Below are 25707 nucleotides of genomic sequence, written 5' to 3' on the forward strand. Positions count from 1 at the left end.
TACAGATTTTATTCTTCTTGATGATTGCAGTCTTCATCTCAAGCAGGAAAAGAGAGGCTAGCTGATTGCTTCAGTATCTGGCAGCATGTTATGAGCTCTCAGCCTGGGGTCTGGACTGGGTTAGGACTGACTATGCACAACACATTCAGGTGTTTTCAGCTGGAAGCATTTTCTCTTCATCTTGCTTTCTCACCCGACCAAGAGGCTCAACACTCTTTATGGACACACACTGCAGTCACCTACTTCCACCAGGGCTGAGTCTGCAGGGATTTCTCCCCTGAGACCAGCAGCCTCTTCTCCCTGAGTGTGCCCTTCAGGGCTGCCAAAGATTTCCCTCACCCACCCCAGTCCCTCGGTCGCCACAGAAGCAGCACAACAAAGAACCATCTGTGACAAGCCAAAGGGATTTGCTGCTTATCTTTTGGAAAGAGTTTGGCACTCAGGAGAGTCCTGCAAGGGGCATGAAGAGATGCCCATGTGCATATAAACTGCACCACAGGGAACAGGAGGAAAGTGCCAAAAGGTGCACTGAGACATCCTCATGGGACAGTTTTCAGCAGTAACTTGGGCATACAAAAATAGAGTTCTCTTCAGATACCAAACCTATGGATAATTCATCCACAGCAGAACAGAGAGACTAAAACAAGTAAAAATCCAAACAAGCAAACAAACCCCACCACAAAAATCCCAACCAACACCCCCCTACACACAACAAAAAGGTCTCACAAAACATCTCCCTCCTTTCACTCTTCTTAAATCTCAAATCACACAGGGCTCTGGACCCCAATATCCTTGTGCACATCCACGATCCACAACACTGACTGTTCATAATGCAGTTTTATTTTTTTCCTTTGTACAAAAACAAATATAAAATTTAAATCCAATAGAAAGTGTATACTAGCAATGACAAGTTTACATTACAATGAGACAGGACAATGCGATGTGTATTGAACACCACATTAGTTTTAAAACTCTCAGTGATACATGCACTATATAAAAACTGCTAGAACTTTTATTCTATTTCTACCAAGAATATCCAGGTACCAAGATACTCAAGAACCAAAAGTAATCTTGATAGGTGGTATCTACAAAATTAGACCTTTTCCACACACAAGAAGAAACCAACATTAATAGAAACATTTATCATTCTTTGTTAAAATCCTCTCACAAAAAGCCATACATAAAATTCTTAGTAGATACAGAAAAAGCTCAGAAGCTGCTAGCATAGGTAACCATTCAGTAGTTTAGAGAATCTTTTAGACATTTTGAAGAGATACTGTAGTTTTCAATCTGTATTTTCCCCACAAAGCCAGAACTATGTCGACTCCTGTTTCAAAACCTAGTCAGTGGTTAAAACTAGTTCTTGAGTGAAGTCAAAGAGTAGTGTACAAAATATTTAACAGAACAGGGGTGTGCCTGTTTACTTCTTGAAGAAAGTCTTTTCCACATTCAAGGTTTGTTTATTTGTCCCATAAACAAGATTGTACCTAAGGGATGAAACAAAAACAAGGGTTACCATCATCTGTAAATAGAGTTCAACTTTTCCATGAAAGCTCTAAGGCCACAGAGCACAGCCAAGCCACCTTGCCAGTCCTGTCCAGCCTCTTTGAGGTCTGTAAGCCAGGGAAATGCATGTTTGGATAGGTGGCCAGCTCCTATTTCTAGAGACACACAGCCCTGTTGATGCTCTGTGGAGCCTGGGGATGGGGCTGGCTGCCAGCAGCCTGCTCTTCCCCAGTGCTGGCAGCAGCACCTTGTTCCCCACTGACTGACATTGATCATGCAGGTCACTGCAAGGAGGGCAATTCTGCTCTGGGAGACTCAGCCCATGCTGCACAGGAGCTGTGAGCATTATATTGGAACACTCATATTCAGGACAGGCTGGAGCAGCACCCCAAATCCCCAACCCCCTATTCTGCCTTCGCCCTCACTGTCTGACTGTCCAGAAAGCTGGGTCCTGTTCAGCAATTCACCACCAGTAAAGAGCTGTTTCCTCTGCACTCAGGGGAACTATGACTATTAAAGACTCTTCTTTTATACCCACAAACCTGCCACACTTGCTTCTGTTACCTTGACAGCCAAAATGGATTTCTTTCCCTGCTTCAAGTTGTATTCCCAATAAAATAATATAAAATTAAGGGCAAAAAACACCCTGCAAGTACATTTTTATAATAGTTATTCAGTAGCTTCAGACTTCTTTTGTCACTATTACATAGCTGATAGTCAACTTCTAAGCCAAAAAGTACTTAGAGATGCTGCTTACCTGTAGGATTGTGCCGGATGAAAAATACAAATGGTCTGTCTACTATGAACCAAGGAGGGGATGACCTGGCTATTAAAATTGCAGCTTGAAAAAAAAGAAAACAAAAGTTTAGAGTGAGACAAATCAAGCACCATAATGCATTACATACTCTATCAAAGTAAAGTTTCTTTGTAGATAGATATATATATGCATGTGTGTATATATATCTACATATATCTGCACCTTGAATAGGTGCAGACAGATGCCTAAAACCAACTAACTTGGACATTTAAAGCCACACAGGGTACATGATATTCTTACAGGAAGCATTTAAAAAGACAAGACCACACAGAGCTGGAAGTCTTGGGTTGTCACCCAAAGGCTTGCAGTAGCTTACTCCTCTTTGTAACCTGGATAGCCAGAACGTGCTGTCAGTAGGCTGATATAAACTCTAAGCTATGGGAAGACACTTCTCTAGAAGTAAGCCTGTCAATATTTCTTACAGTGATCAACATTGGCAAGTTGAGATTTGACTGAGAAATCACATAAAACCCATTAACTGATCTGAGTCTGAGCACACTGCTGCAGTGATCTCCAGGTGAGCTCTTTGCCCAGTGCCAAAGCCTTCTAATGGAGTTTGCCCAACTCTGACAGTTAGCAGTACAATTGCTTACTTGTTGCTGCAGAAGCTTTGGTACCATCTTCACTAACTTCAATTTTTGTCTTTTGCAGAACGTTAGATACATGAAGACCTTCTGTTCCTGAAAGACCCAAGGAGAAGAGCACCTTCAGTAAAACGCACTGAAAGAATCCTGGAGTGCTGTGTAGCTAAGCAGCTCTGTCAGCATGGTCCAGAATGCTAAAAGCTGCTACAGTCCTGCTGGAATCCCAAAGCTGCAGTCCAGAACAATACCTTAGAATACAGTCACTAAGGTTATTCCATACTTTTGTAATTACTCACTATCTTATTCCTTGTTCCTCCCCATTTCCTAAGTTTCCTTATTGTTGATTTAAGTTAGAAGCGCTCACATGCATTTTTAGTTTTAATTTTAAAAAAACCTGAAAAAATTTTGCTATTAGAATTTAAGTTACCCTCCCAAATGTCTCAGTGTCAGGGGAAAAAAAAGCACTTAGCAACACACCTTGCTTTCAAGGAAAGACAGGCATGTGTTTTCAAATTAAGCCAGCACAAGGGTAAGCTTTTTTGTTTGACAGTTCTATAGAAGCTAATCAGGATTTTAATGAGAGCAGAGAAGAGAAATAAGATGACATCTTTCAGCCATGAGTTCTAAAGTGTTTATATTCCATTTTCAGATACTAATATTTACAGCTCTGAGTTGCTTAAAGTGTGAGTGTTTTTCATGCATCCTTTCTTACAGCTCAAGTCAATAAACACACACTTCAGGGAAGGTTACACACTGTAGTTGCAGTATTTGTTACAGACTAAGGTATTGTTTAAGCCCTACCAAAGATTTCAGACAATGCCCGAGACCCTCAGGTTGCAATATCAAATCTGAAGCAGCTGACCAGCATGATTTACTGCTGTAATGTAAGATGAGGGAGGAAAAAAGCCACTGCAATGTTGAACAGAAGCAAGCAGTCATGCCTGGCTGGCTACAACATAAAACCAGCTCCAATGTCATGGCAACACTTAGCCAAGAGAAAGCAGACAACTGCATTGGTAAAGCAGCACTTTATTCAGAGCTAGCAACTATGAAGGACCACCATGAATTAAAACAAAAAAAAACCCTTACTTGCTATTTTTGCAAAGTTTGCCTTTGACTGGTCAAACATATCTGTAATACCAAGTGCTTGCAGTGGTTCCTTTAAGTCTGTTTCTGCCTCTGCTGTAAACCTGGTTGGAACAAAAATAGAATGCATCAGGTATTATGCAGGGAAGTCACCTTCAGTATTCCTTCTCTTATATCTGATGAGATACATATAAATAACCCCCCAAACACTTCCAGAAGAAGGAATGGATTGTGTAAGTACTTACTTTGGTAAAATAACCTGCACCCTTTTTGCTACCATGGTTGTCATCCAGCTTCCTATTGTTTTGGTGCTGATGTGGGGGATGATAGCAGAGAGCGGCGTTGTGCTTTCAGTGGGCAGTGCAATCAACATGCTGATCATTTCCCCGTGGTAGGGCAGCTCAATGATGTTGTACCACAGCTCATTTGGGGTACTTGTAGTGCCTAAAATGATAGAAACAAACAAACCCAAACTAGTGAGCCATAGTATTATAGTTTTAAATCTCTACCTTAACACAGCTACTGCTAGAAGAGTCTGTCAGGAAAGCTTTGCCCACATCTGAAAACCAGCTCTAAAGTTCCAGGCTTCCTGCTGGGCAGCCCTTCAGAAGGCATGGGCTCTGTATGGATGCTGGTATGCCATAAAACACAGACAGGATGACACTATGGAGCAAATACTCATTTAACGTACACACTGCTTCCCAGACAAATCTCACCAGCCCAGAGCAGCAAGCCAGCTATGCTAGAAGTGACCAGGTCAGCGAATTAAATGGATCTCTGCTCCAGATCTCAGCTGTACCAGAACCAACTGAGAATAAAAATAAAGCAAGGAATAGCAGTAGACTATCTTTCCAAACTGAAGAGATTTTGCAGACAAGCTTCTTCCTCCAAGAGTTATTGCAAGACCTCCTGGTTCCCATCTGAATTAGTCTGTTGCATTTGCTTAATTTTCTTGCTTAATAAGGATCTGATTAGGAAGCAATCTGAAGCCTTGCAAGATAGTGGAGCAGCCACTTTGAGGCAGTGCAAGAGGCCAATTAGATGAGATGGAGGGAGATGATAGCACAACCAAGTTACAGCAAGACTGCCTTTGAGCAACCCTCTCCTCCTCCAAGCTCCCTTTGCTTACTGTGGGATTTCTGGCATGTGGCTGGGAAGCAAATGCTTTTTATAGTAGTTTCAAGTTAAAATTTGTCAGTTTAACTACAGACAGTATTTCAGGCAAGGTTTTAGGATAGCAACAAGATCTTATTGTCTTTCCCCTTTCTTGATCTAAATCTGTACTTGACAGTCCAAGCTGAAAATCAACAGCTTCATTACAAATTTAATCTTGTTGCCAGAGCCATGAAAGCTGCTCTAAAACTCATATTGCTACAAAACTGGCAGTATTGCACCTCTGTTTTGCAAGAATCATGCCAAAGTTGGCAGTTTCACTATTCCATTTATTATGGCAGTGGTTCTCAGGCTGGATCCTACAAATCTAACACTGGCTGCAGAAGTCAGCTCCAGGACAGCCACACAAAGCAAACTGTCCAGCAGGTAAATGCTGCTTCCTGATTTGCTGCTATCATTACTGAGGCAAACTGAACAGGAGGGGAGCTCAGCTTTAGTCAGCAGATGGGACTGAAGAGACTTAAGATATTTAAACTTTAAAGATTCCATTCCAAGCATGGATAAAATAGAAGCCCTATGTTAGGAAATCTAGAGATAAAAAATACCTCATTTGAGTCCTCAGGAAATGAGTAACTCAGCAGTATTTATTTTGTTCCTTTTTAGCCTTAATAGTTTCTCTACCTTAAACATAGGCCAACATAATGGATATTATAAGCAGCATCAGAAGTCAAAAGCCTTCAAGATAATAGTCTTGCTAAACCCCACCTTTAGTCATAGAACCCATTTGAAACTCCAAAATTAGTATATACTGCAGTACATACTCACACTTTCAGCAGTTAAAGTATTGCATTACATCTGCTCTAATGCACAGGTCTGGGACAGAGTCACAGTTGTTTACTTCAACATAAAGTCTACTAATAATAATTGAGCACTACTGACAGCACAAACACGCATTTAAAAGCACAGCGTGTCTTGCTTTTAGATTTATAGCAAGCTGTATTCTCAGGCCTATTTCTCAGAGTGTATCTAGCAGACATGAAGTAAGTTCCATGCAGCACTTCTTAGAAGGATGGAACACAAGGTTTTAATCAGAGCATCCATCTTACTTTGACCACTAAAATCCCTATAAGGCTGCAAACTGCAGCTCTGAAGTACATTGTCAGTCACATCAAGCTGCTGGTGTCAGCTCTGAGAGTCTCTGATGGAAGTCTGGCAGAACCTGCTGAACTTCTTTTCACTTGTGACTCAATCTGAAGAGCAGTTTCACACCTCAGGAGATACAGCCAACATTCTAACCCAGCTCCTCTGGCTCCCACAGGACTGGAGACTGTGCAAGTCCCATTTCTCTATCTGCAGTAAAATATAAACTGAAACTCCAATCTTTCTCTCACCACCAGGTAAGCCTCCTACCATTCTGCCTGTTGGAAGCTTTCTTTATTCTCAGCCTTTATAAACACGTATTTTTCTTTCTTACAGCAAAATGCAAATTTCTCAATTTGGGTACATCAGACTTTCCCTTTTGAAGGCAAAGGATAAGGCAATACTTGACAGAGCATCCAACCTTAAGGCAACTGTTAAGTACCTGGCCCATGCCTCAGCAGCAGGAGACGCTTCTGTAACAATCCATCTATATCAGCTACAAGAACAGCACCATTAAATGCACAGCAAGCTCCTGGAAAGAGCAAATTCTACACCCTTTGCTGGTGGCAGTGGGAGTCCCTTGGCTTACCACAGCGGAAGATGGACAGCTGGGACAGCATGGGAACTTGGTAGGTCTTCCCATCAGCTCCATAAAACGGGCGCTTCTTGGTATTTTCAGGTCGAAATCGTGATTTCCATAAGCCCTTGAAATACACAGCATTCACTAACACCAGTCTGGTCAAACTGCCTTCAATATCATCTGGAGCTACAACCTGATCAATCATACCTAGAAGAAAGAAAGGAATTCTTGAGCATTTGCTGTTCTTACGTTGGCCAACTGTTTCTGAAGAACCTGATACACATTACTTTAGACCCCTTGACCTGTGAGTGTGCCAGCTCCTCAGGGACAATATTTTAAAATTCATAATGTCAGTGCTATTCTTTGTCAAAAAGTAAATTTGGGGATAACTAGAAGTAAACATATCCTGATAAATGATAGCCTGATGTTTCAACAACTAACAAGGCTCTACCTTTTCCAGCATGCAAGCAGATCTAAGACTGCATGGAATAGTTTCAGCTGAAATACCTCCCCATTCACACACTGCTTGCAACATTGCTATGCAAAACTGGTGATGTGGTCGAGAAAGAATTTGACAGCCTCATTTGACAAATACCACATCCAACATCATTAACACACTCCTCACATCCAGGAGAGACTGGGTTTAGCTCCAGAAGGTACCAAACACATAATTCCCCTAGACTGGGAACATGCTGCAAAATGTGATCTCTGGCTTTAGTGTCTATAAGCTTTCCAATTGGTTCAAGAGGCTTGAAGCATGAGGAGTTCTGTCAAGGCAGGGTTAGTTAAGAATCCTCCACTAAATGTGAGTCCTAAGAACAGGGTCATATCTTAGGACAGTTTAGGGCAGTCAGAGCAAAAGCTGAACTGCCCTACAGCTTCCCATAAGTCTGATTTACTGAGTAAAACATCTGAGCTGCCTGAAAGCATCTATGTTTGAGAGAAAGCATGGACCCAACACAATTGTGCTTGGATCTCTCACCAGGTACATGAGTGCAAAAAAGAGCAAAAGCTGCTCTGATCCCATGGATGGATGGGATGGACACACACCCCAAACATCCCACACAGGCACATCTGCAGGGGCAACAACACTGCTGCTTCCTGACCCACCAGCTCTGAAGCATCACACTAATGCCAGCTAAAGGACAGCTTTAGGCTGGAGAACAGAGCTTTCTCCACCTCCCTTTGTCTTTCTCCAATATTTCCATCTAAATTGGTGGTCTCAGACACCACCCTGCCATGCACAAAGGCACTCCCCAATACTCACCCCTTGTTTCATTTTTCACCCATTGGTTGATGGAATCACAGGCTGCATTTGGGTCCTCGAAGTCCACACTCTTGACACTGCACTGAAACACCTCTTTGTTCCTTGTAACAAAAGGCACTTCCATTTTAAAGCCACTCTTTGCAAACACTGCATTAGCAATTGTTACAATGTCTTTATTCTTTTTTGAGACTATCAGCCTGTTTATCTTCTTTAAGGCTTTACCAACTCCTAGTTGGAAAAAACAGCAAGTTTAATTTAGAATAACATGATAAACCAACAGTTACTTTATATGCAACTATTAACGACATGAAAAGTCAGACATTAAGTGTTGGACTAGAAAAGGAAGGCCAAAGCAAGCATTCTGAAGGGACTTCCAAAATATCCATTTCTGATGTCTCATCTGCTGATTCCCAGCAAAAACATGAACTCCACTAGGACGCCTGCTGCACCTTTAACTGTCTGCTCAGAATGTTACAGACAGTGTTTGGGATTACACTGAGGTTCAAATATTAGTGTAGAGCTAAAAATGATGCTCTTCCACAGAACAAACTGTTCCAAAAATATTTCACATCATATAAGCCAGGTCAGTTGTCAGTTCTGTGATGACAAAGAAAGTCAAAGGGTCAGCCTACTCACTCAGAGTTTTGCAGGATTTGCATAACAAATGGTCTTGAGCCTCAGAATGTAAAACAAAAATTAAAATATTTTCTTTACTTCCTTTCCATTTACTGGAGAATAAAGGAAGATGTCAAGAGTTTTATAATAAACTTCCAAGTTGAGTCTTAGTTTCCTTAACGACTAAGTCCTGGCCTAAATCAGCTACAAGCAGGAGTTAACACATGAATTTGCTTCTAAAAACAGGAAAAGTAGTAGGTTCCAGTGCTTAGTCGAGATCCTCAGGACCCGAGAGCAGATTGTACAGAGTGCTTGCTAGCTCCTTCACTGTGTGAGAGGGAAAGCAGATGGCAGCACAGAAGAACTGCTATGCTCACCATACCCAGTTCTGCCGTGTTACACCCATCAATGAGTGCCTTTCTACACAGGGAAGCCACTGCCAGGCAGCAAACTCCATGTTCAACCTCTGTATCAAACAGCAGCCTTGGGTGGCTGTTATTAAAGGGTTCCCTCTGTTTCCCAATACAATTTAGGCAGAAAAATTTCCCGCCTGCTTTCTTATGTAGACAAAGAAGAGATGTGAAAGGAATAAATTAGTTCAGAGTTACTCTCTTAGCTGCATGTCAGAAAAAACCTCAGATGGCTTTGCTGTTTCATGTATCATGAATGCTTTAACAGCACCACTGGTATGAATTTCTACATGTTCACTCTCCAATATCATGGGCAAATTCTTTTGGAGAACATACCATAACAGAGGTTCTCAAACTGTATTCTGTGGACCACTGGTGGCCCACGGAGCACTTGCTGGTGGTCCGGGGAGAGCTGGCTGGTCTCATGGTGCTGGCTCTCCTCTTTGCTTCCAGCTGCTAAATTGCATTAAAAGACAGCTAAAGACAAATTACATACTTTTCAACTAATACCTTTCCAAAGAAGCACTTGCTGCAGTTGCCAAAGGACTTTAAGGTAGTCATGAACAAGAGCAGGGGAAACCTGTGCAAGGACAGAGGCAGCATCCCATAACAAGCCTCTAACCAGGCAGTGGCTACCTTCTAAGGTGTTTGAGAACCTCTGTGTCTTACAGTTAGGATTAGGAATTCTGAAGGCCAAATAAAACCAGTTGATATAATACTTCAACATTTTTGCAAGTACTTAGATTTTAAGCATTCAAATGTTCCTAGATCTGATTATCCCATGAAGAGATTTCCATTTACATCATTTAGATATTAAGGTGTCAAATAATTTTGTTGTACTTCAAATCCAGGACCAAAACAGCAAAGCAAATGAAGACAGGACAACATGTTATATGACAACATGTTATATGACAATACTGCTCAAGATTTAAATGTGCACTTACCTCCTGAAGGGTTTTCTATTCTTGGAAGTAAGGCAGAATGCTGGCACTAAGATGTTAAGTCTTGCTGGCAAACACTCACAAAAATAGCATGCAAATCAAAGCAGTAAGAATCTTCAGCCTACTCCCTCTGGAGGGGCAGACATTGGCAGAGGAATATGAACACAGATGCATGCAGTGTCAGGCACAGGCAAGCAGAAATGGCTGTCTCAAGAAGAGGGCACTACAAGAACTACACATACAGGGATTCTGACAGCAGGAACACGTGAACAAAACTGAAGAGCAAAGTGAAAGTGTCGATTGTATGGTTAGTTTGCACTGCTTTCAGTGAGGTGCCAAGAAATATCCTCTTGCCCTGTTATCTAAGGAGCAGCACATGAAAGTTGTTCAGCACAGCCTGAAATGCAGGACTGCCACCTTCCTGCTCAGAGCTAGCACTGGACCACCATCCACCCTGTTCTGGAACACCAATTTGGCAAGGACAAAGGCAGCTCTAGCCAGGGCCCTGAAGTCATTAACCAAGTTGCTTATAAGCCAGTTTGGGTATATGTACATACCATGCTCAAATTGCCAATTAACCTCAAGCATGTCCATTCTGTGCTTTGGTAAACAGAGTTAATTGGTGCATGATGCAATCTACCACACTTTAAAAGCCATCTCATACATCATGAAGAGTCTCACAAAACACACCCAAAACCACCTTAGGATCACTGACCATTTACGCTGTATCTCATCACAGTTGTCAGCTGCTTCTTTGTCTTGCCATCAGCTCCCAGCTGCAGCACCCCCAGGACAGATGCAATCCCGTGAGGAGAAACAACAACATTGTCCTGAGGCTTAGATTTCACTATTTGATTGAAGACCTGGATTCCAACATCAGAGCTAAGCTCCTCCAGAGGATAAAAACTGAACTGGGAACATACAGACATTAAAGTCCCAAGAACAAAGAGGAGTGAAAAATGCCAGTTCATGATTCCTGGTTGGAGATACCTGTAAGAAAACAAGAGGGGGGAGTTAAGTCAGCTTTCACAAGAACAGCATTTTTAACATAAACTCTTATTCACCTAAAGAGCAGACAATCTTGTACATGTGCCACACACCATTCAGAGCTCTGGCAATGGGACTCACACAACTCACTGTGTTTCACTTAGCTCTACCAGGATTTTAGGTCTAGGGGTTTCCAGGTGCAATGATAATCATGACATAGCTAGATACCATTGCCTATATAAAGGACAAAAGCCACCAAGTTAGAAGACGATCTCCCACAACACCCTAGTTGAGGCAGTTTTGTGTTTCAGTTAAATGAGCTTTGGCATTCCATTTAGATTGCCCTTTATGGTAAACGAGTGCTGAGAGTGTGGTATGGTCCTCACCCACTAGTGTGTGATGCACAGTACACCTCATAGATCATTTTCTGCAGTGAACAGAAGCATATATACATATGCAAACAGACCTTCTGCTGTGGGAATTTACACCTGCCTAGAACAATAAGAGTTAGCTGCATAATTGGCATTCTCAATAACAGGAATGTAGAGGAAAATTTTGGATTTTAAAATGCAAATCTTGAACTTGGATTTCAACCTGTCCTTCTCCATTTAAGAACACAGAGCACCTAATGTATACAGAATGAAGTTAATATTCAAAACAGGTGCACCTTCATCTGCAGGTCTAACACCTGACAGAACTCAGCATTATTATCCATGAGCTCCAAAGAACTGAAGCACAAGCAGCATCAACATTTTCTTCAGGACCTATCAGCAACTGATTAGAGACAGCCAAACCCAAATGTCAAACACTGAGCACTGTAACTGCTGTGCTGTATTTCCTCCTCATGAAACTGCATTCAATCCCTATTGTTAGGGCAAAGAGATACGTAGAGAAAAATACATGCAATAATCTCCAATCTCCTTAAATTATGTTCCCTGTTCACAACATTAAGACATTTCATTTACACAGTTCACAGCCCTGACTTCCATTTCCAGGCCAGCCAGGAGCCTGTTCCTCACTGACTTCAGAAGGCTGCAGAAGGTATACAACAGAATGAAGTGTTATTTGCACAACAAATGCAGCACCAAGTCTGTGCTGCCCTGCAGCCCCCAGTGCAGCCAGCTGGCACCCCTGCTGCTCTGGGTGCAGCACCCCAGGGTGCTGGGGCCCAGCAGAGGCACAGCCTTGTGCCAGCCTCCTCCCACACAGCCCAAGGAGCTGTGCCACCGCCAGCCTACCTACGCTGCGAGTTCAAACCGCGCTGCAGCACTGCACTCCCAGAAAACCAGCTGGCGTTTGCACAGATTTGTTTAATCATCTTTTAATAGCATGTACTTTAACTGTGCTAAAACACTTGAAAGCGACAAATACAGCATTTCCACTTTCTTCTACACCGTTTGAGGGGACGAAGTTGGCTTTGTCGCAGTTTGTCGCTGCAGAATAAAGCAAATGCTGAAAATGCAATAATTCAGGAGTTTAGACATCTTTCTCCCCCAAACCCAACTTCAGCACACGTCTGACCAGAGGAACTTGCTGATTTAAGTTATGCAAGAAACAGTAAAAACGCTGTCCTACAAATTGGGGTAACAGCCCACCCAATAATTAAGTCTTCTCCATAAACCTACTAATCCCCCAAGCAGTTCTGAGGTCACTAAAGCACAATTCCATCCAAAGCAGCTTCATATCAGCCATCTGCTGCAACTACTCAAGCTTAGTCCAAAATTTAGGCTGGACTGGGCTAGCTGCAGCTGAGACCAGCAGGAACAAAACCCAAGCACCACAGATTGGCTTTGCACCCCCTGAGAAAGGTCAGGATTGGCTTTGCACCCCCTGAGGCAGGTCAGGATTGGCTTTGCACCCCCTGAGGCAGGTTACATGAGTCACTCCTACGTTTGTCTTGCACCCCTCATCACCAGCTACAGCAAGAAAAAGTCATGGGGGAGAGCCAACAGCCTGACAGGAAAAGTCAACTTGCACTTTTCAAAATAAATTAAAATCGTTAAGGAACATTCTTCAGTGTTCTTTGATGCTAACACAAACCACGTGAAACCTTTAGTTTTGTTCTAAAGGGCAACAATTCCTTCTCACAGGCAGCAGCTCCACACGGATGGCACTGCTGCCTTGCAGGACGAACTCCATGAAAAGCTTCATTTAGGGCTAGCTTTTAGGGTTTTCTTTGGTGGTTTGGTGGCCATCTCTTCTCCCAAACCTGGAAACCCAAGGGGTAGTTTAAACAAATTCTTAATCCCGATATTAAGTAGATTTATAACTCGACCTAGTATCTTGGCAAAAAGAAACTTCAAGGCCCTAAAACTATTACAAAGTCTTACTGGAGGCACTCTGAAGCAAGAAAAGGTGCCTGTTGGTGCAATACAGCCTGTCCCACATAGTGATGGACGGAGACAGTACCAGATAATCACAGAGCACAGTTTGAGCTGCCATCTGAAAACCAGGCTTTGACCAAGGCAGCTCCACCTGATCCTGACAGCAAACCACAGGACACTGGGCTGTTTTGAGGGCAATCTACCCTTGATACATGATATGGCAAGAAGCATACTATGAGGGCAGACAGCAGTGACACTTTGAAATCAAATAAAACAATGTTTCTTTGTCTTTTAGGTACTTCATCTGCACAAACCTAACTGAAGTCAGACACTTCTCTCCTTGACTTTCCCAGAATATATTGCAAGTCTCCAAGTTTTCTACTCCACTGATGACAGCCCCTGACAGACTCAGGGTGACAGCCTTGTATTTTCCCCATAACATGTGAAGCCTTGTCAAAACAACCCCACTCTGCTCACAAGGCCACTGCTGCAGAATTTTGGGATTTTTTCTGTTTCAACTGATTACCTCCCGCATCTGGTTTCCCCAGAATTATCCATATTTGCCTAACTCACACACCTTTAAGATGGGTTGGTCTCTGTTTTGGAGCATAATCTCTAGCAGATACCTATTCAATACGTGAAATAAAAACCACTTTTGATCACAAGTTACGGAGCAGTCACTTCTTGGCCTGGCCACTAGGTAACTTAACCAGGTAACTGGGGAGACAATTGGATCTTTGAGAAGAGGTGACATCCCTGCAATTGAAGTTTCCATCATGGATTTCAGTAAAATCAACTTCTATGCAGTCCAGTATCAAGAAGTGCATTTGCATATCCTGAAAGAAGCAGCTTAAGCACAGTGCTGGGAGAAGAAATCCAAAAGGATGTATGATGTGTGGGATGGAAAACAGCTGACCTGCTATACAGAATATCAACAAGCTTTCATAACACTGAAGCTAAAAAACTCAGTGATAGTTAAATCTGAATCTAAGGCTTCAAAAACCAAACAAAAATACAGGCTAGGCATTTCTTTGCCTATGACCTTTATATTTTTTGCAAAGTTAAACTGAGGAGGAGGAAAGCGTATAGGCGAATTCATTTACATAAATGTGGGCTTTTGAAAGATGCTGGATCAAAAAAAAGTCCCTCTGTAGGGTAGGCTGCCCACTTCTTAGACTGAGCACTTACAGGAAGGACAACATCCACAATTTCAACTTCTCAACACGCAATGGCAATGCTGTCACTAACCCAAAGAAACGTAGCCACTGTTATCATGCATTGCCATTTGTTATGCAAATCCAGCCCTTAACCCTAATGCTAGAGTTACTGAGCAGGCCAGAGCAGTGGCACACACTCATCTATGAGAGATGCCATCTGCACAGCAAGCACACCCAGAACTCAGCTCCCCCACCTCACAGAGCAGCACCGCCCCAGGTCTGTACATCACACCGAAGTACCAGCTGGAACTCCAACTGCAGAGCCCAGCCTGAGCCACAAAGGAATGTTTAGGCAACTATTCCAGTCAGGCACAGAGCTCTGGGGAAGGCAGAGGAGGAACACAGCAGCAGGTCCTGCGTACACTGTGCTGTTTCATGGCAGATGATGGAAACTCTTCAGGCTCCCAACCTTGGGATGAGCTCAGCTTCAGTGTTGCAAACACTGACTCTCAGATGTATTGGGCAGGACACTCAACTCTCACCAGGCTCAACTATCCAGATCACCATCATAGTACCTAGTTTATTTTTTTAGATGAAATTATTATGGAAATAATTATATCAACAAAGAGGGCGTGATGCTTTCAGCCTACATTTATAGAATGCTTGTTACAAAAGCAAAGTTATATTAATACAGGCTGTTTCATCTGGGTCTAGAAAAGCATTTGGTGGAGCAGGGAAAAGTAGCATCTTCAGCCCCAGACACAAAATACTGCTAACAATGAAGATCCTCCTACAGCAAAAAACTAGCTTAGGAAAGACTTCATTTTCAGAGAGCCAAACTAAGCTTCTGCAATCTTCCCAAGAGGAAGAACAGAAATTAGTTTGGTTCAAGATCAGAGGCAAAAACATGATCTGAAAAAATGCCCATATTTAATATCTAAGTTGGAGAAAAGGCCTGCCCCAGAGAGGCTAAAGAACACTTTGCAGTGGATTGAGGATGAAATAATCAACTGTACATAGATTTTCAGATATCTGTAATTACTGCACTATGAGACACTTCCAAGTGTTTATTTTGAAGCCTGACTTCAACAGTAATATAGCCAAAACTCCTTCTTGCAGTTGCAAGATTTGATTCTGTGGTTTTTTTAAAAGATACAAGAAACAAGGAAGTTTAGACACCAGACTGCACTTCTGTGAATAGCTGTAACCAAAGGGCAGCAAGCACAGCTAAAGGGACTAAAAGTGAGGAGCAGTCTCACAGCCTTGCTGGTCTCCCTGTAGTAAGCCCAAACCCCTCAGAGCCCCTGAGCCCACGTGGCAGGCACTGGGCAGCCTCTGTGACCAGAGAAGGCCAGCCTGGAACAAACATTCAGGGACCTCTCCAAGTCTGAGATGTTGATGTTTCCATGCCACTGTCATCTGGGCTACTAATTTAAAAGTCTTATTTCAATTGACATATGAGCTGAAAGAAAGCAGCTTCACTTCAGGCATTTAACCAATTCTCTCCAGCAGGACTGAATAAATACTCAAACAAACTTGTTAACAGTCATTAAAGGAGCTGGCTGAGCACACAGCAATTGTTTCTCCCAAGCAAGGAGACCACTCCGGGGCAGAGGGAAGGTCATGTGCTGGGTCTTGTTTTCCAGCTGATGGGTTTAGCAGCATGGTAAAGCACTCCAGCCCCTTGGTGGGCTTCCCTGCCCCTCACAGGTGCTCCTGACTCCCCTTCTGCCTAAGCCTCCTACATACCAAAGCCTTCAGCTTCAATATCCTCTCCTCATCCTGAACCTGAGTTCAGCCTGCTGAAGTTCTGGCTTCTTCCACATGACAGATCTGGGAAATGTTTCATCTTCCTGAATGCTGGCTCTTCCTTTTCATCTAACAACTCCTTCTATTATTACTCAATACCTGGAAAGTTTAGTATATGCAGAGCATTTCCGAGAAAGGATGATTGCTAGGTTTTAAACAGCTCAGTACTCAGATTGCTCTGAAGAGGAGTAAGTTACTGTCAACAAGATATAAACATAACTTGTACACAGAGATAAGCTGGAAGTGATGGGTTTTTGAAAGAAAAAATTTTATATCTTAAGGCATTGGTCTGACATCAGGCACAACAGCCAGCATTGCACATGAATGCCAAAAGCATGGTATTGGTTCTGAATATTTCCTCTCCCAACCTTAATCCTCTCTCTGCTATTCCTATCTCTCTCAGGCTTTTTAGTGCATTCTGGAAAGGCTGTTCAGCTGTGTCCAACCAGCCTCCCCTGCCAAGTGGGCATTTCCCTGCAGAGCACCAGCTTGTACAACCAGCTGGTCCCACACAGGAACCATCTCTTTGTCCAAGAGATGCTCCCCCATGAGCAGGAAGCTGGAGTTCAGTGCTTCTTTATCAAGAGTCCTGACCACCCCCATTTTCTGGGAGTTTCTGTTAAACATGAAGTGCAGAGACCAGAGACCAGCTCCATTTCAAACTGTCTGTAACCTCATGACTGGGGTCTCCAGCTCACAAGCCAGACTAATTTTTCCCACCAGTATCTATCCATCTTGTACAGCATTTGGTGGTGGTTCATGGTAGTTCATTACAAAGATCAATTTCACATCATGCAAAGCTGACCAGGGTTTTTTACTTCACCACTGAGTTGTGGCTGTACAACAACTACAGAGGCACTATTGAGAGTTTCAAGAACATAGATAGGCTTTTATGTATCATTTGCTTTTACTTCCATCCCTCATTTATACATGATTTAAAGAGCCAAATTTAGCTCTGCTTCATGAAGCAAATACAGCTGACAGGGCAGGGGGCTTATAGAGACTGTTATGGTACTGCACAATTCTACCACCAGTCTTAAATTTTATGTGTTCTCTTGTTACTGTAAGCTCAATTACAATTGCTAAAGTTTCTAGGTATTATTTATTCCTGTATTTAAAGTAGCTTCTACAGAATTCTCCAAGACCTAGAATCAAGTCTTACAGTATCAGAAAGATTAAACAGAATTATGTTTGTAGTTTACTGGTGTCCCTTTATTAAAGAAGTGGTTTGGTTGATCTCAAGTTCATTGTGCAGTGTGGGTATTTTAACATAATGAAGAAACAAGCATGGGACAGTCAGCTCCTCCAGCTGCAGTCCCACCTCTGCTTTAGGATTTTACCATCTTTTCTTCCTTAAAAAATATTAAAGGGCAACCCAGTACCCTTATTCATTTTCACTTAGTACAAGTATCTTGGTGTCATCTGATAGCAAGACTCACACCACTACATCCCTGCAGGGCAAACAAATCTGGTTCTCCTCTTCTCAGGTAAATTTTCATAACACTTTCATAAATTTTCTCTAACGCTTGGGCTTAAAGAACTGACAAACAAAGGAAAAAAAACCCAAAACTGTGTACAAAATAAAGAAAACTAAAGGTGTAGAATTAGTCCTCAAGCCAATAGTTAATACTTCAGAGCTTTGAAAAGGCATGTGAGTCACTGCAGAGTAGAAGACTGTTGGCCTCCAGATTCCATAATTTTGAGGTTTAGGTTACTCTGCAAAAGAGATACTTATATTTCCTACTAAACAATGCTACAAAGCCCAATTCCCATCACCCCACACTCTATGGTTCAGTCAGGGTTTACAGCATAACTGAAAATTAGGCTTTCTATGGAGCCATGCTATTTTTCATTATTTACATTTTTATTATCCTGGGAAGCTGAGAGAGGTGGCAGCATCTATCAGCCATAAAACATCTAATCAAAGCCAACTGTGTTTAGAGATGCCCAAATGGTAACAGAAGATGGGGAGACATTCTCTCAAGAGGACTTTAAGAAGCCTCACTTCAAATAATGCATGTGCATTATTTCAAGTTTTTACTTATCCCTTCTCCTTCAAGAGGAAAGACTACAGCAGTACAGTGTTGGCAGTTAGTCTAGAAGTACATACAGTCAATACAGTTGTTTCACTATAAAAATGGATTGGAACTCCAGTATTCTCTTTCATAACTATGACATTAATAAAAACTTGCACTTACACAAGCTCATTGATAACCAAAACCTGATACTTCAAGCATTTGTACATGGGAATGCTACCAAGTGACAAATTACTTGGAGAGATCAGGAATGCTGTTCCAACCATTTACTGCACTTGTGGTTGGAGATCTGCAGAGCAATGGGTGACTAGCCTTTTATTTATTTATTAATCACACAGTACATCATTAGCAATCAACCACTTCCTATTTGCAAGCTAATTTAGAAACCTTATCTGAAAAACTAGATAACAAATATAACCCTCAAAGTGTAATGGAGCCAAGTTATTAACATAAAAAATGTATACTGATTTATACATTTATTTAAAATGAAAAATGTATATCGATCTTCTGTATCCAGGACAGCATCACTGAAACAGACCTAAGCTCACAGGAGATACTAGTTTTTAGTGGCCTCTTCTCAGCCATTCCAGCCCTAGCTTGAAGGTTACCCAAAAAGGATAAGGAGATTTACATTTCTATTCACAGCACAGACATTTACTTGTATCCATCTTTTCCCCCAGGAAGCTCCAGAAGCAGAACTAGCCAACCACAAGAGCATCACAAGTCCCAGGTGCTGTAAGGATGCAGGAATGAAACTTTGTGCTGGGAACCTCATCCATATGCTCAGGTAGACACCTCCTCAGTCATCTGCAAGAAGACTCACGTTAACAAGTCAATAAGCTATTTGAAGAGCTGTATTTAAGAAAACACTCTTTTTGTTTAACTGACCTCACTTCTGACTGATCCCCCTGGCTTTACTACAGATTCCTGGGAAGGCAAGACTTAAATTTCCATAGTAAAAAAAGGGACAACAGAGTATGAACTATGCACAAGAACTCTCCAAGAGCAGGTCATGACCTGTATATTAAACTGTCTGATTCAGTTCAGCCTGAGAGCTTGTGGGCTGAGCTGTGAGCTGTGCTGGCTGAGGCTCCACGGAGTCCATCACTATTTCTGTAAGGCAGATGACAAACCTCTGCAGAGGAAGTAGGCAATTAGCTGGGAAAGCAACCTCTCCAAGCGAGCTGCCAGAGCAGCTGGAGGCCTCAGCTTGTTTAACTGCTGGGAAAGACACACAAACTGCTCTTTATGGGACAGGAGGGGGTGTAGCAACATGGAGACATACGGATAATGCACCAACTTCTACATGGCAGTTCTTAGATTGCTTAGGATGTAAAGTTATAGGATAACAGAATGGAGGAGAAAAAACTAGTCATGTTCAGTTTTCCACTTGGGTTTGTACCTGTAACCTGTCAGAGCCAATGGCAAACTGCCCCACTCCTAGTCAAACAAAAAACCTGAAACCTCGTTCAGCCTTGAGCAAGCAGAAGCTTACAGCTCCCACCAGATGACAGAAGCATCTCAAAAGCAGTGAGAAACATCACTAAATACCTCAACATGTCCTTCTGTGAGAACAGAAGCTTAAAGAGAGAGCTGTTAAATAATACAGAAAGCATTTAACATAAGAACAGGCTTGGTCAAAACTACATAGCTGATGAACATGAATTCATATCCCCTGTACATCAGCCAAACTAAGGGAGGTAGAAAGTACAATCATTTCTCACTAGTGCTTCTGGAGACTCCAGGGGGATTTGCTCCTGTAGCTTACAGTCTGTTGGTAACTCTAATTTCTCTCAATCCAACCTACCTGCTCACCAAGGCCACCACATATATCCAGCTTTGAACAGGCTCCTTCAGCTCAGCACTCATCAACCACCAGTCTTGATCCCTTCCACAGTCCCACAACATTGAGGAGAATTTCAGGCTGCTATTTCCAAAGCCCTGATGCCAACAGCAGACTGCCTGAAGCCCACACTTCGCACCACATGAACATGGTCAGCAAAACTGACATTTTCTCCAAGGGAGATAATTCCACAAGATGAATATGCTTTCATACTTAAACTGCTTTGTGGCATGGTTATTGGACCCCAGCATAAGGCACCTTTTGATTTCAGCTTGAAAATAAGGGGAAAAACCACCTTTCTGGCCATTACAGGTAAATACCAGACCACAGAAAAGACACAGGAGCTGCCAAAACGCATGCTTTTCCACAGACACTGCTCAAGGAGAGGTGCTAATGGCTTTAGAAAGCAGTTCAGTTACCATTTAAGTGTATTTCAAGGCCATGATAAACAGCTTAAGAACCTACAGCTTATTCTAGCATTGCCACTAATATTGTCCCATACTTTTCCAGTCAATCATTGCTGGCTCTCACTTCAGCAGAGACCTCAGCTCTGCTTACAGAAGTCAAGTATGAACTAGAGTCTCTCCCTAAAGTGAGAGAGAAACAAGCAGAACACAGGACAGCGTTTTTCCCCCACAGCATGCCAGCCTAAACATTTGTGTGGCTCCAGCTGCAGAATGCTACCACCTCTTATTGCTCTCCTCCCACCACTTTAACCATCACAGAGGAGACACCTGAACACACACATGGTTATACATATTCAGCTGTCCAGTTTTTACACAAAGAAGCTAGCTACTTTAATAATAATAAAAACCTTCTTATATTTTCATACTTTCCTAACTTACACTGAATCTTTACATTTACACTAAATCTTTAAAATCATATGTAGATAACTGACTACTCCATGCTACCACTACCAAAAAGTGTATCACTACACTTATTCAGAAGAAGTTTACGGCTAGTAGAGGTGCACAGAATGACATGGATCCTACAGGCCAGCACTTTGCTGTAAAACTTGATTCATTAGCTATGTCACAGGTGACTGGGAAGATGCTCAGAGGCACGTAAATAAAGATGACTGTATGTAGCAACACTTCACAGATTAGCAATGGTTATCCATCTTTTCCCTGTCTTCTCGTGTATAAAACCTTGGACCCCAGAGAATCGCAGAATTCAGTTAACAAACCAAGTTGACTGGAACTGTTTTGATGATTAGAATTAATTTCCCCATAATCAGTATTACAAAAGCATGCTCTTTCATGCATGCTTGTGATTAAGCAATTCAAGCAGCCCAGACAACCCCTAACCTCAGCTTCCAAGAAAAACCTTTCACTGAGCCTCAGCTTTTTCAAGAATGAGCACAGCAGTTCCTATCAAGAACCAAAAGCCACAACCAGCTGCATAAGCCAGGCAGATGCTGTGCCCACCACCACAAATCGCTTCCCAGAGCTCCCTCTGAGCTGATCCCTTGCTGTGGATACTGAAATTTACTTGCATCTCCACTGTAATTCCTAGCAGCAAGGTGAGGCGCTTATTTTTCAGTATTTATACAGAAGCATTCACTTCAACCTATTCTAAAAATACCTGGTGCAACTTGCTGGGCTCCCTGCTTGACATTTTTCTGCCTAGCAGATGCTGGTAAGAAACTCTAGGATGGGAACACGTTTCTGCCTGTGTGATTTAGACACTCAGGCTAAAAGTCTCCACATGCCACTAAGACGTGCTATTCTCCTGGTTGTCAATGACAACACCAAACAGAAGCTCCAACACTTCTGTATACACCTTGAGACAAAACCCACTGCGGGTTTCTGTTTTCTTTTTTGTTCTGACATGAGTTTCTATTGCCTCCCACATGAGATCCATAGAGCTATATATAGATATAAATGTATGTGTGACTATAGTGATGGCCATATCACCAATCAGAGCAAAGAGGAGTTCTTCCACCATCCTCATACCTGGGGAGGGCATAAAACAGCAGTGCCCACAGAAGCTGCCTTCCAGTATCTCAAGCACTTGACACAATTTGCTTACAGGCTGCCTGACATACAACTTGTCTGTAATTGTAAAAAGCTGTGGACTAGCATTCATCACTCAAAGTTTGCTCCTGTGCCAAACAGCTGCTATTCTCGTGAGTTTAATCACACCCCACAAAATGCTAGATCTCCAATCTAGTACATCTTACATGCAGCTGAATTAATCTACTTAATAATTCTGCCTTTTTATTTTGCATTGCTCTTTCCCTCGCACTCCAAAGGCTCAACTGAGCACTCAGCAGACATGCAGCTGCTTTTCACTTTCCTCGAGGATGTCTGCAGTTTCTCCGAAGCTACACAGCAGCACAGCTGCTTACACCTACGTATATTTCATGAATAGTCCCTACAAAAGCAGGTTTCTAATGAACTCCTGTAGCAAGCTGGGGACAAGACATTACTAAATGCGCCCACCAGAGAAAGTGAAGGAACAAGAGGTCATTTTTCAGTGCAGTGAAAAAAAAAAAGTCATTCTACCAGGTTTCTCTTTCAGGAAGTTGCCCAAGAATGCGATTACAACCACAAAAGCCAAATCACATTCAGAATCATACACAGGCATGAGACAGGGGGAGAGAAATAAATCAAAGGCCTCTAACCCATAAACAGATATTCCCTAGTTTTATGGGAAATCTGACATTTTAACACCTATTTGTTACCACAATGGCTTCTCCAAAGGTATTTTTCTGTTAAGATCCTCCAACATCGCACAGCACTGAGAGTAAATATCAAGCACCATTTTCACCAAGAGACAAAGGACTCTGCATTTCCAAATACTCCCAGGACGCGACACACGAAGCACCTCCCGTATCACCCCAAAGTGAGCCGAGGTCAGAGTGTTGGTTAACCAGCTCTCCGCTCCAGCACACAGCGGGATGCTATCAGCCCTAAATCCTGTTACAGTATCACAGTATCACTCGTTCCTCCCCAAAGGGCAGTGGCCGAAAATGTTCCTCCCCCGTTACTCTGCCCTTCGAAAAGCCAAGAAAATTTCAGTCACTACCCGGATTATGATTTATTACCTTTATTTAGCACAACAGCAGCAAGCTCTCTCTCACGGCAGACAAGGGACACGAACGCAAGCGAGCAACTTGCAGTTCCCGAGCGCTCGCAGCGCAGCCGGTGCCCGGGAAGAGCCGCCGCTCCCGCACCGGGAGCGAAGCGCCTCCCGCGCCGCGCCGGCGGTGCCGCTGCCCGCGGGCTGCCGGCCCCAAACCCGCTTCTTTCGGGGCAAAATCCCTCCCTGTTCGCACAAAGCCAGCGCCTTATCTTGGGAGAAACTCAGCGCGCCCGAAGCCCCGCTCCCGGCACAGCGCCCACGCACCCGGTGCTGGGAAACTTGTGCGAGCAGGTAACAGGAGCGCACCGAGGAGCCGCCGGAGCGACCCCCGCGGCCTCCGCGCTGTCAGCAGCCAAACTTTGGGTGCCCCGCTCCCCTCCCTCCCGGGCGCCCCTCCGGCGCGACCCGGCTGCGCCCGCACGGTCCCGCTCACCTCGGCCGCCGCTCGCCGCCGCTGCCCGGCCGCCGCTGCCCCTCGCCCCGCGCCGCTCGGCCGGAGCGCGGCGGCGCCGCCCGCCATTTATAGGGCCCGGGCCGCCCCGCCCGCCCGCCCGCCCCGCGCCGCGGGCCCGCCCAGGGCAGCGCCGGAGCGGCGCGGGGGGCGAGCCCGTCCCCGGCCCGGCCTCAGCTCCGTGTCACACAGCACCGCTGGATCAGCCCTGCCGGGGACAAGGGGGAGCCCGGGCAGCGGTGGAGGTGCCCACGGGGCGAGGCTCGGCCCGGCAGGACACCGCGGGGGTGGTGAGGGGACAGGGACCGCCGAGGCCAGCTCCATGCGACCCCTTCCCGGCAGTGCCGTGCTGGGAGCTTGCAGGGTTTGGGCCAAGGGGCTCCTCCCCGTGTGCTCCCACGTCCTCACCAAGGGGTGAGGAAATGGCTCAGCCGGGGACCTCCATCCCTTGTATGGCCCTGGGTTAAATCTGCACGAGCAGCGGGAGGGATCGGAGGGAGGGGAGTTGTTGCTTCAGTGTAGCGGCACAGGCACAGAGCAGTGCGGCAGGACAGAAGTGTAAACCTGGGAAAACACATGTTGACCTTAACACTCACTGACAGCCCTGGGCTCCTTGACTGACGAAGTACCAGAAGGAATTTCCACTCTTTGTACAAAACCAGTAGTGCTGACAACTTCAGGAAAACCGGCAGTGTGTTGTGCGGCAGTGGACAGCACTGCCTTGTTACACAGCACTGCCTTGTTAAGTCATTATTTCTGATCCCTGTTTCCAAACAAATTTTCATGCATGGCACAGTTCAGCTTTGAAGAGACAGGATAAGTATGCAATAAACCACATTTCTTCCCTCAGGATTTGGACTTCTCTGGATAAAAAATCAAAACAACCCATCTCCTGGCACGAGCTGGATCAGCCTTGGTGGCAGCTGCTGCTGGTCTTTATGGTGGAGAGCCTTGTGTCCATCCAGGTGGCTCTCTCAGTGCAGGGGCCCTGTGCCTGGGCAGAACAGAAATGATGGAAACATGGATGAGAGAGGTGGCACAGCAAGGCAGTGCTCAGAGGCAAGGAGCTCAGCCTCAGCCAGGGCACAGGGAATTAGGCCAAGATAAGGTGCTGGTGCCAGAAGGCTGGGCTGTCCAGGAATGGTTTCTCCACCAGCTGAGGTGGACATTTGGTAGGCTATTTACTAACCAGCTTGATTTTTAAATTTTAATTAAAATCTAGCTTCCTTTCCCAAAATGTTTCATACCATCATTTCTACTGAGATCCATTTCTGAATTGAGAATGGAGATTAATTAAGAAACCAAAAAACCCACAAAAATACCCAACAGCCACTTTTTGCATATTTTTTCATATTAGCAGAGACAACCCTTGGGTATCCATTTTCTCTCAGGCATGAAGGCAGAAAGCTGCAAAGACCATGTCAGATCCCTTGCCCAACCACTCAGCATCATGAAAACCACATGGGAAAATACCACTGAATGATTTTAGCAGCATTTTGGTACAATCTGGCACATGGAAAGGTAGCTGAAGAGCTAGACCACGACTAGCTAGCTGAACTCAGAACTTGGAGCCGGAACCCTGGTTCTGGTCTGACAACCTGAAGACCTAAGCCAACAGCCAAGCCCCCAAATGCCCTTCTCTTGGATCTGAGCCCATCCTCCTCATGTGCAGACTGCGGAGTCTGTCTTCAGTAGAAATGGGCCAGGGAAAAGGGAGTCATGTTCCAAGCAAATGAAAATGACATGAAATTGTCCAAGTTTTGATTCCACCCAGTTTGGACAGCACAGTTCCAGCCCAGTGAAGCTGGAGCTGAAGAGTAAAAGCCAGAAGTGCAGTTCCTCCCCTCGGTCGTTGCCACATCGCCCACAGCCCAATCAGTTCCTGTGGGCAACCACCTCCCACCCAGGCAAGAAGGCACTGTTCCTTCTCCTCAGCAAGTGGTTTAAGTGATCA

The 25707-nt window shown here is 43.9% G+C and overlaps 1 protein-coding gene across 3 annotated transcripts; it reads right to left on the minus strand.

Moving 5' to 3' along the window:
- Nucleotides 1–1156: 1156 nt before the first annotated feature.
- SERPINE2 (serpin family E member 2) lies at nt 1157–23890 on the minus strand. Of its 3 annotated transcripts, none has more exons than XM_074547060.1 (10): nt 23736–23890; nt 10775–11049; nt 9455–9571; nt 8094–8321; nt 6836–7033; nt 4239–4437; nt 3997–4097; nt 2917–3003; nt 2264–2347; nt 1157–1487 (listed from the first exon to the last, which is right to left on the minus strand). In XM_074547060.1, the coding sequence occupies exons 2-10, from the start codon at nt 11028–11030 to the stop codon at nt 1450–1452; spliced, it is 1308 nt and encodes a 435-aa protein (XP_074403161.1). In that variant the 5' UTR covers nt 11031–11049; nt 23736–23890; the 3' UTR covers nt 1157–1449. The 3 variants fall into 3 exon arrangements, with proteins under 3 accessions (XP_074403161.1, XP_074403160.1, XP_074403162.1); XM_074547059.1 differs by having other exon boundaries at nt 9455–9574; XM_074547061.1 differs by lacking the exon at nt 9455–9571.
- Nucleotides 23891–25707: the final 1817 nt, after the last annotated feature.

Source organism: Zonotrichia albicollis, chromosome 9, assembly GCF_047830755.1.
Source record: "Zonotrichia albicollis isolate bZonAlb1 chromosome 9, bZonAlb1.hap1, whole genome shotgun sequence".
In the NCBI taxonomy this organism is placed as follows: Eukaryota; Metazoa; Chordata; class Aves; order Passeriformes; family Passerellidae; genus Zonotrichia; species Zonotrichia albicollis.

What these genes read in the sequence shown, in the direction of transcription:
- SERPINE2 (XM_074547059.1), bottom strand. Translation starts at nt 11,030, where the DNA reads ATGAACTGGCATTTTTCACTCCTCTTTGTTCTTGGGACTTTAATGTCT. An exon ending in GTTTGAGAACCTCTGTTATG is followed by an intron (nt 8,322 to 9,454) that starts GTATGTTCTCCA and finishes TTTTCCAACTAG; the next exon opens with GAGTTGGTAAAGCCTTAAAG. An exon ending in GTGCAGGTTATTTTACCAAA is followed by an intron (nt 4,098 to 4,238) that starts GTAAGTACTTAC and finishes TGTTCCAACCAG; the next exon opens with GTTTACAGCAGAGGCAGAAA.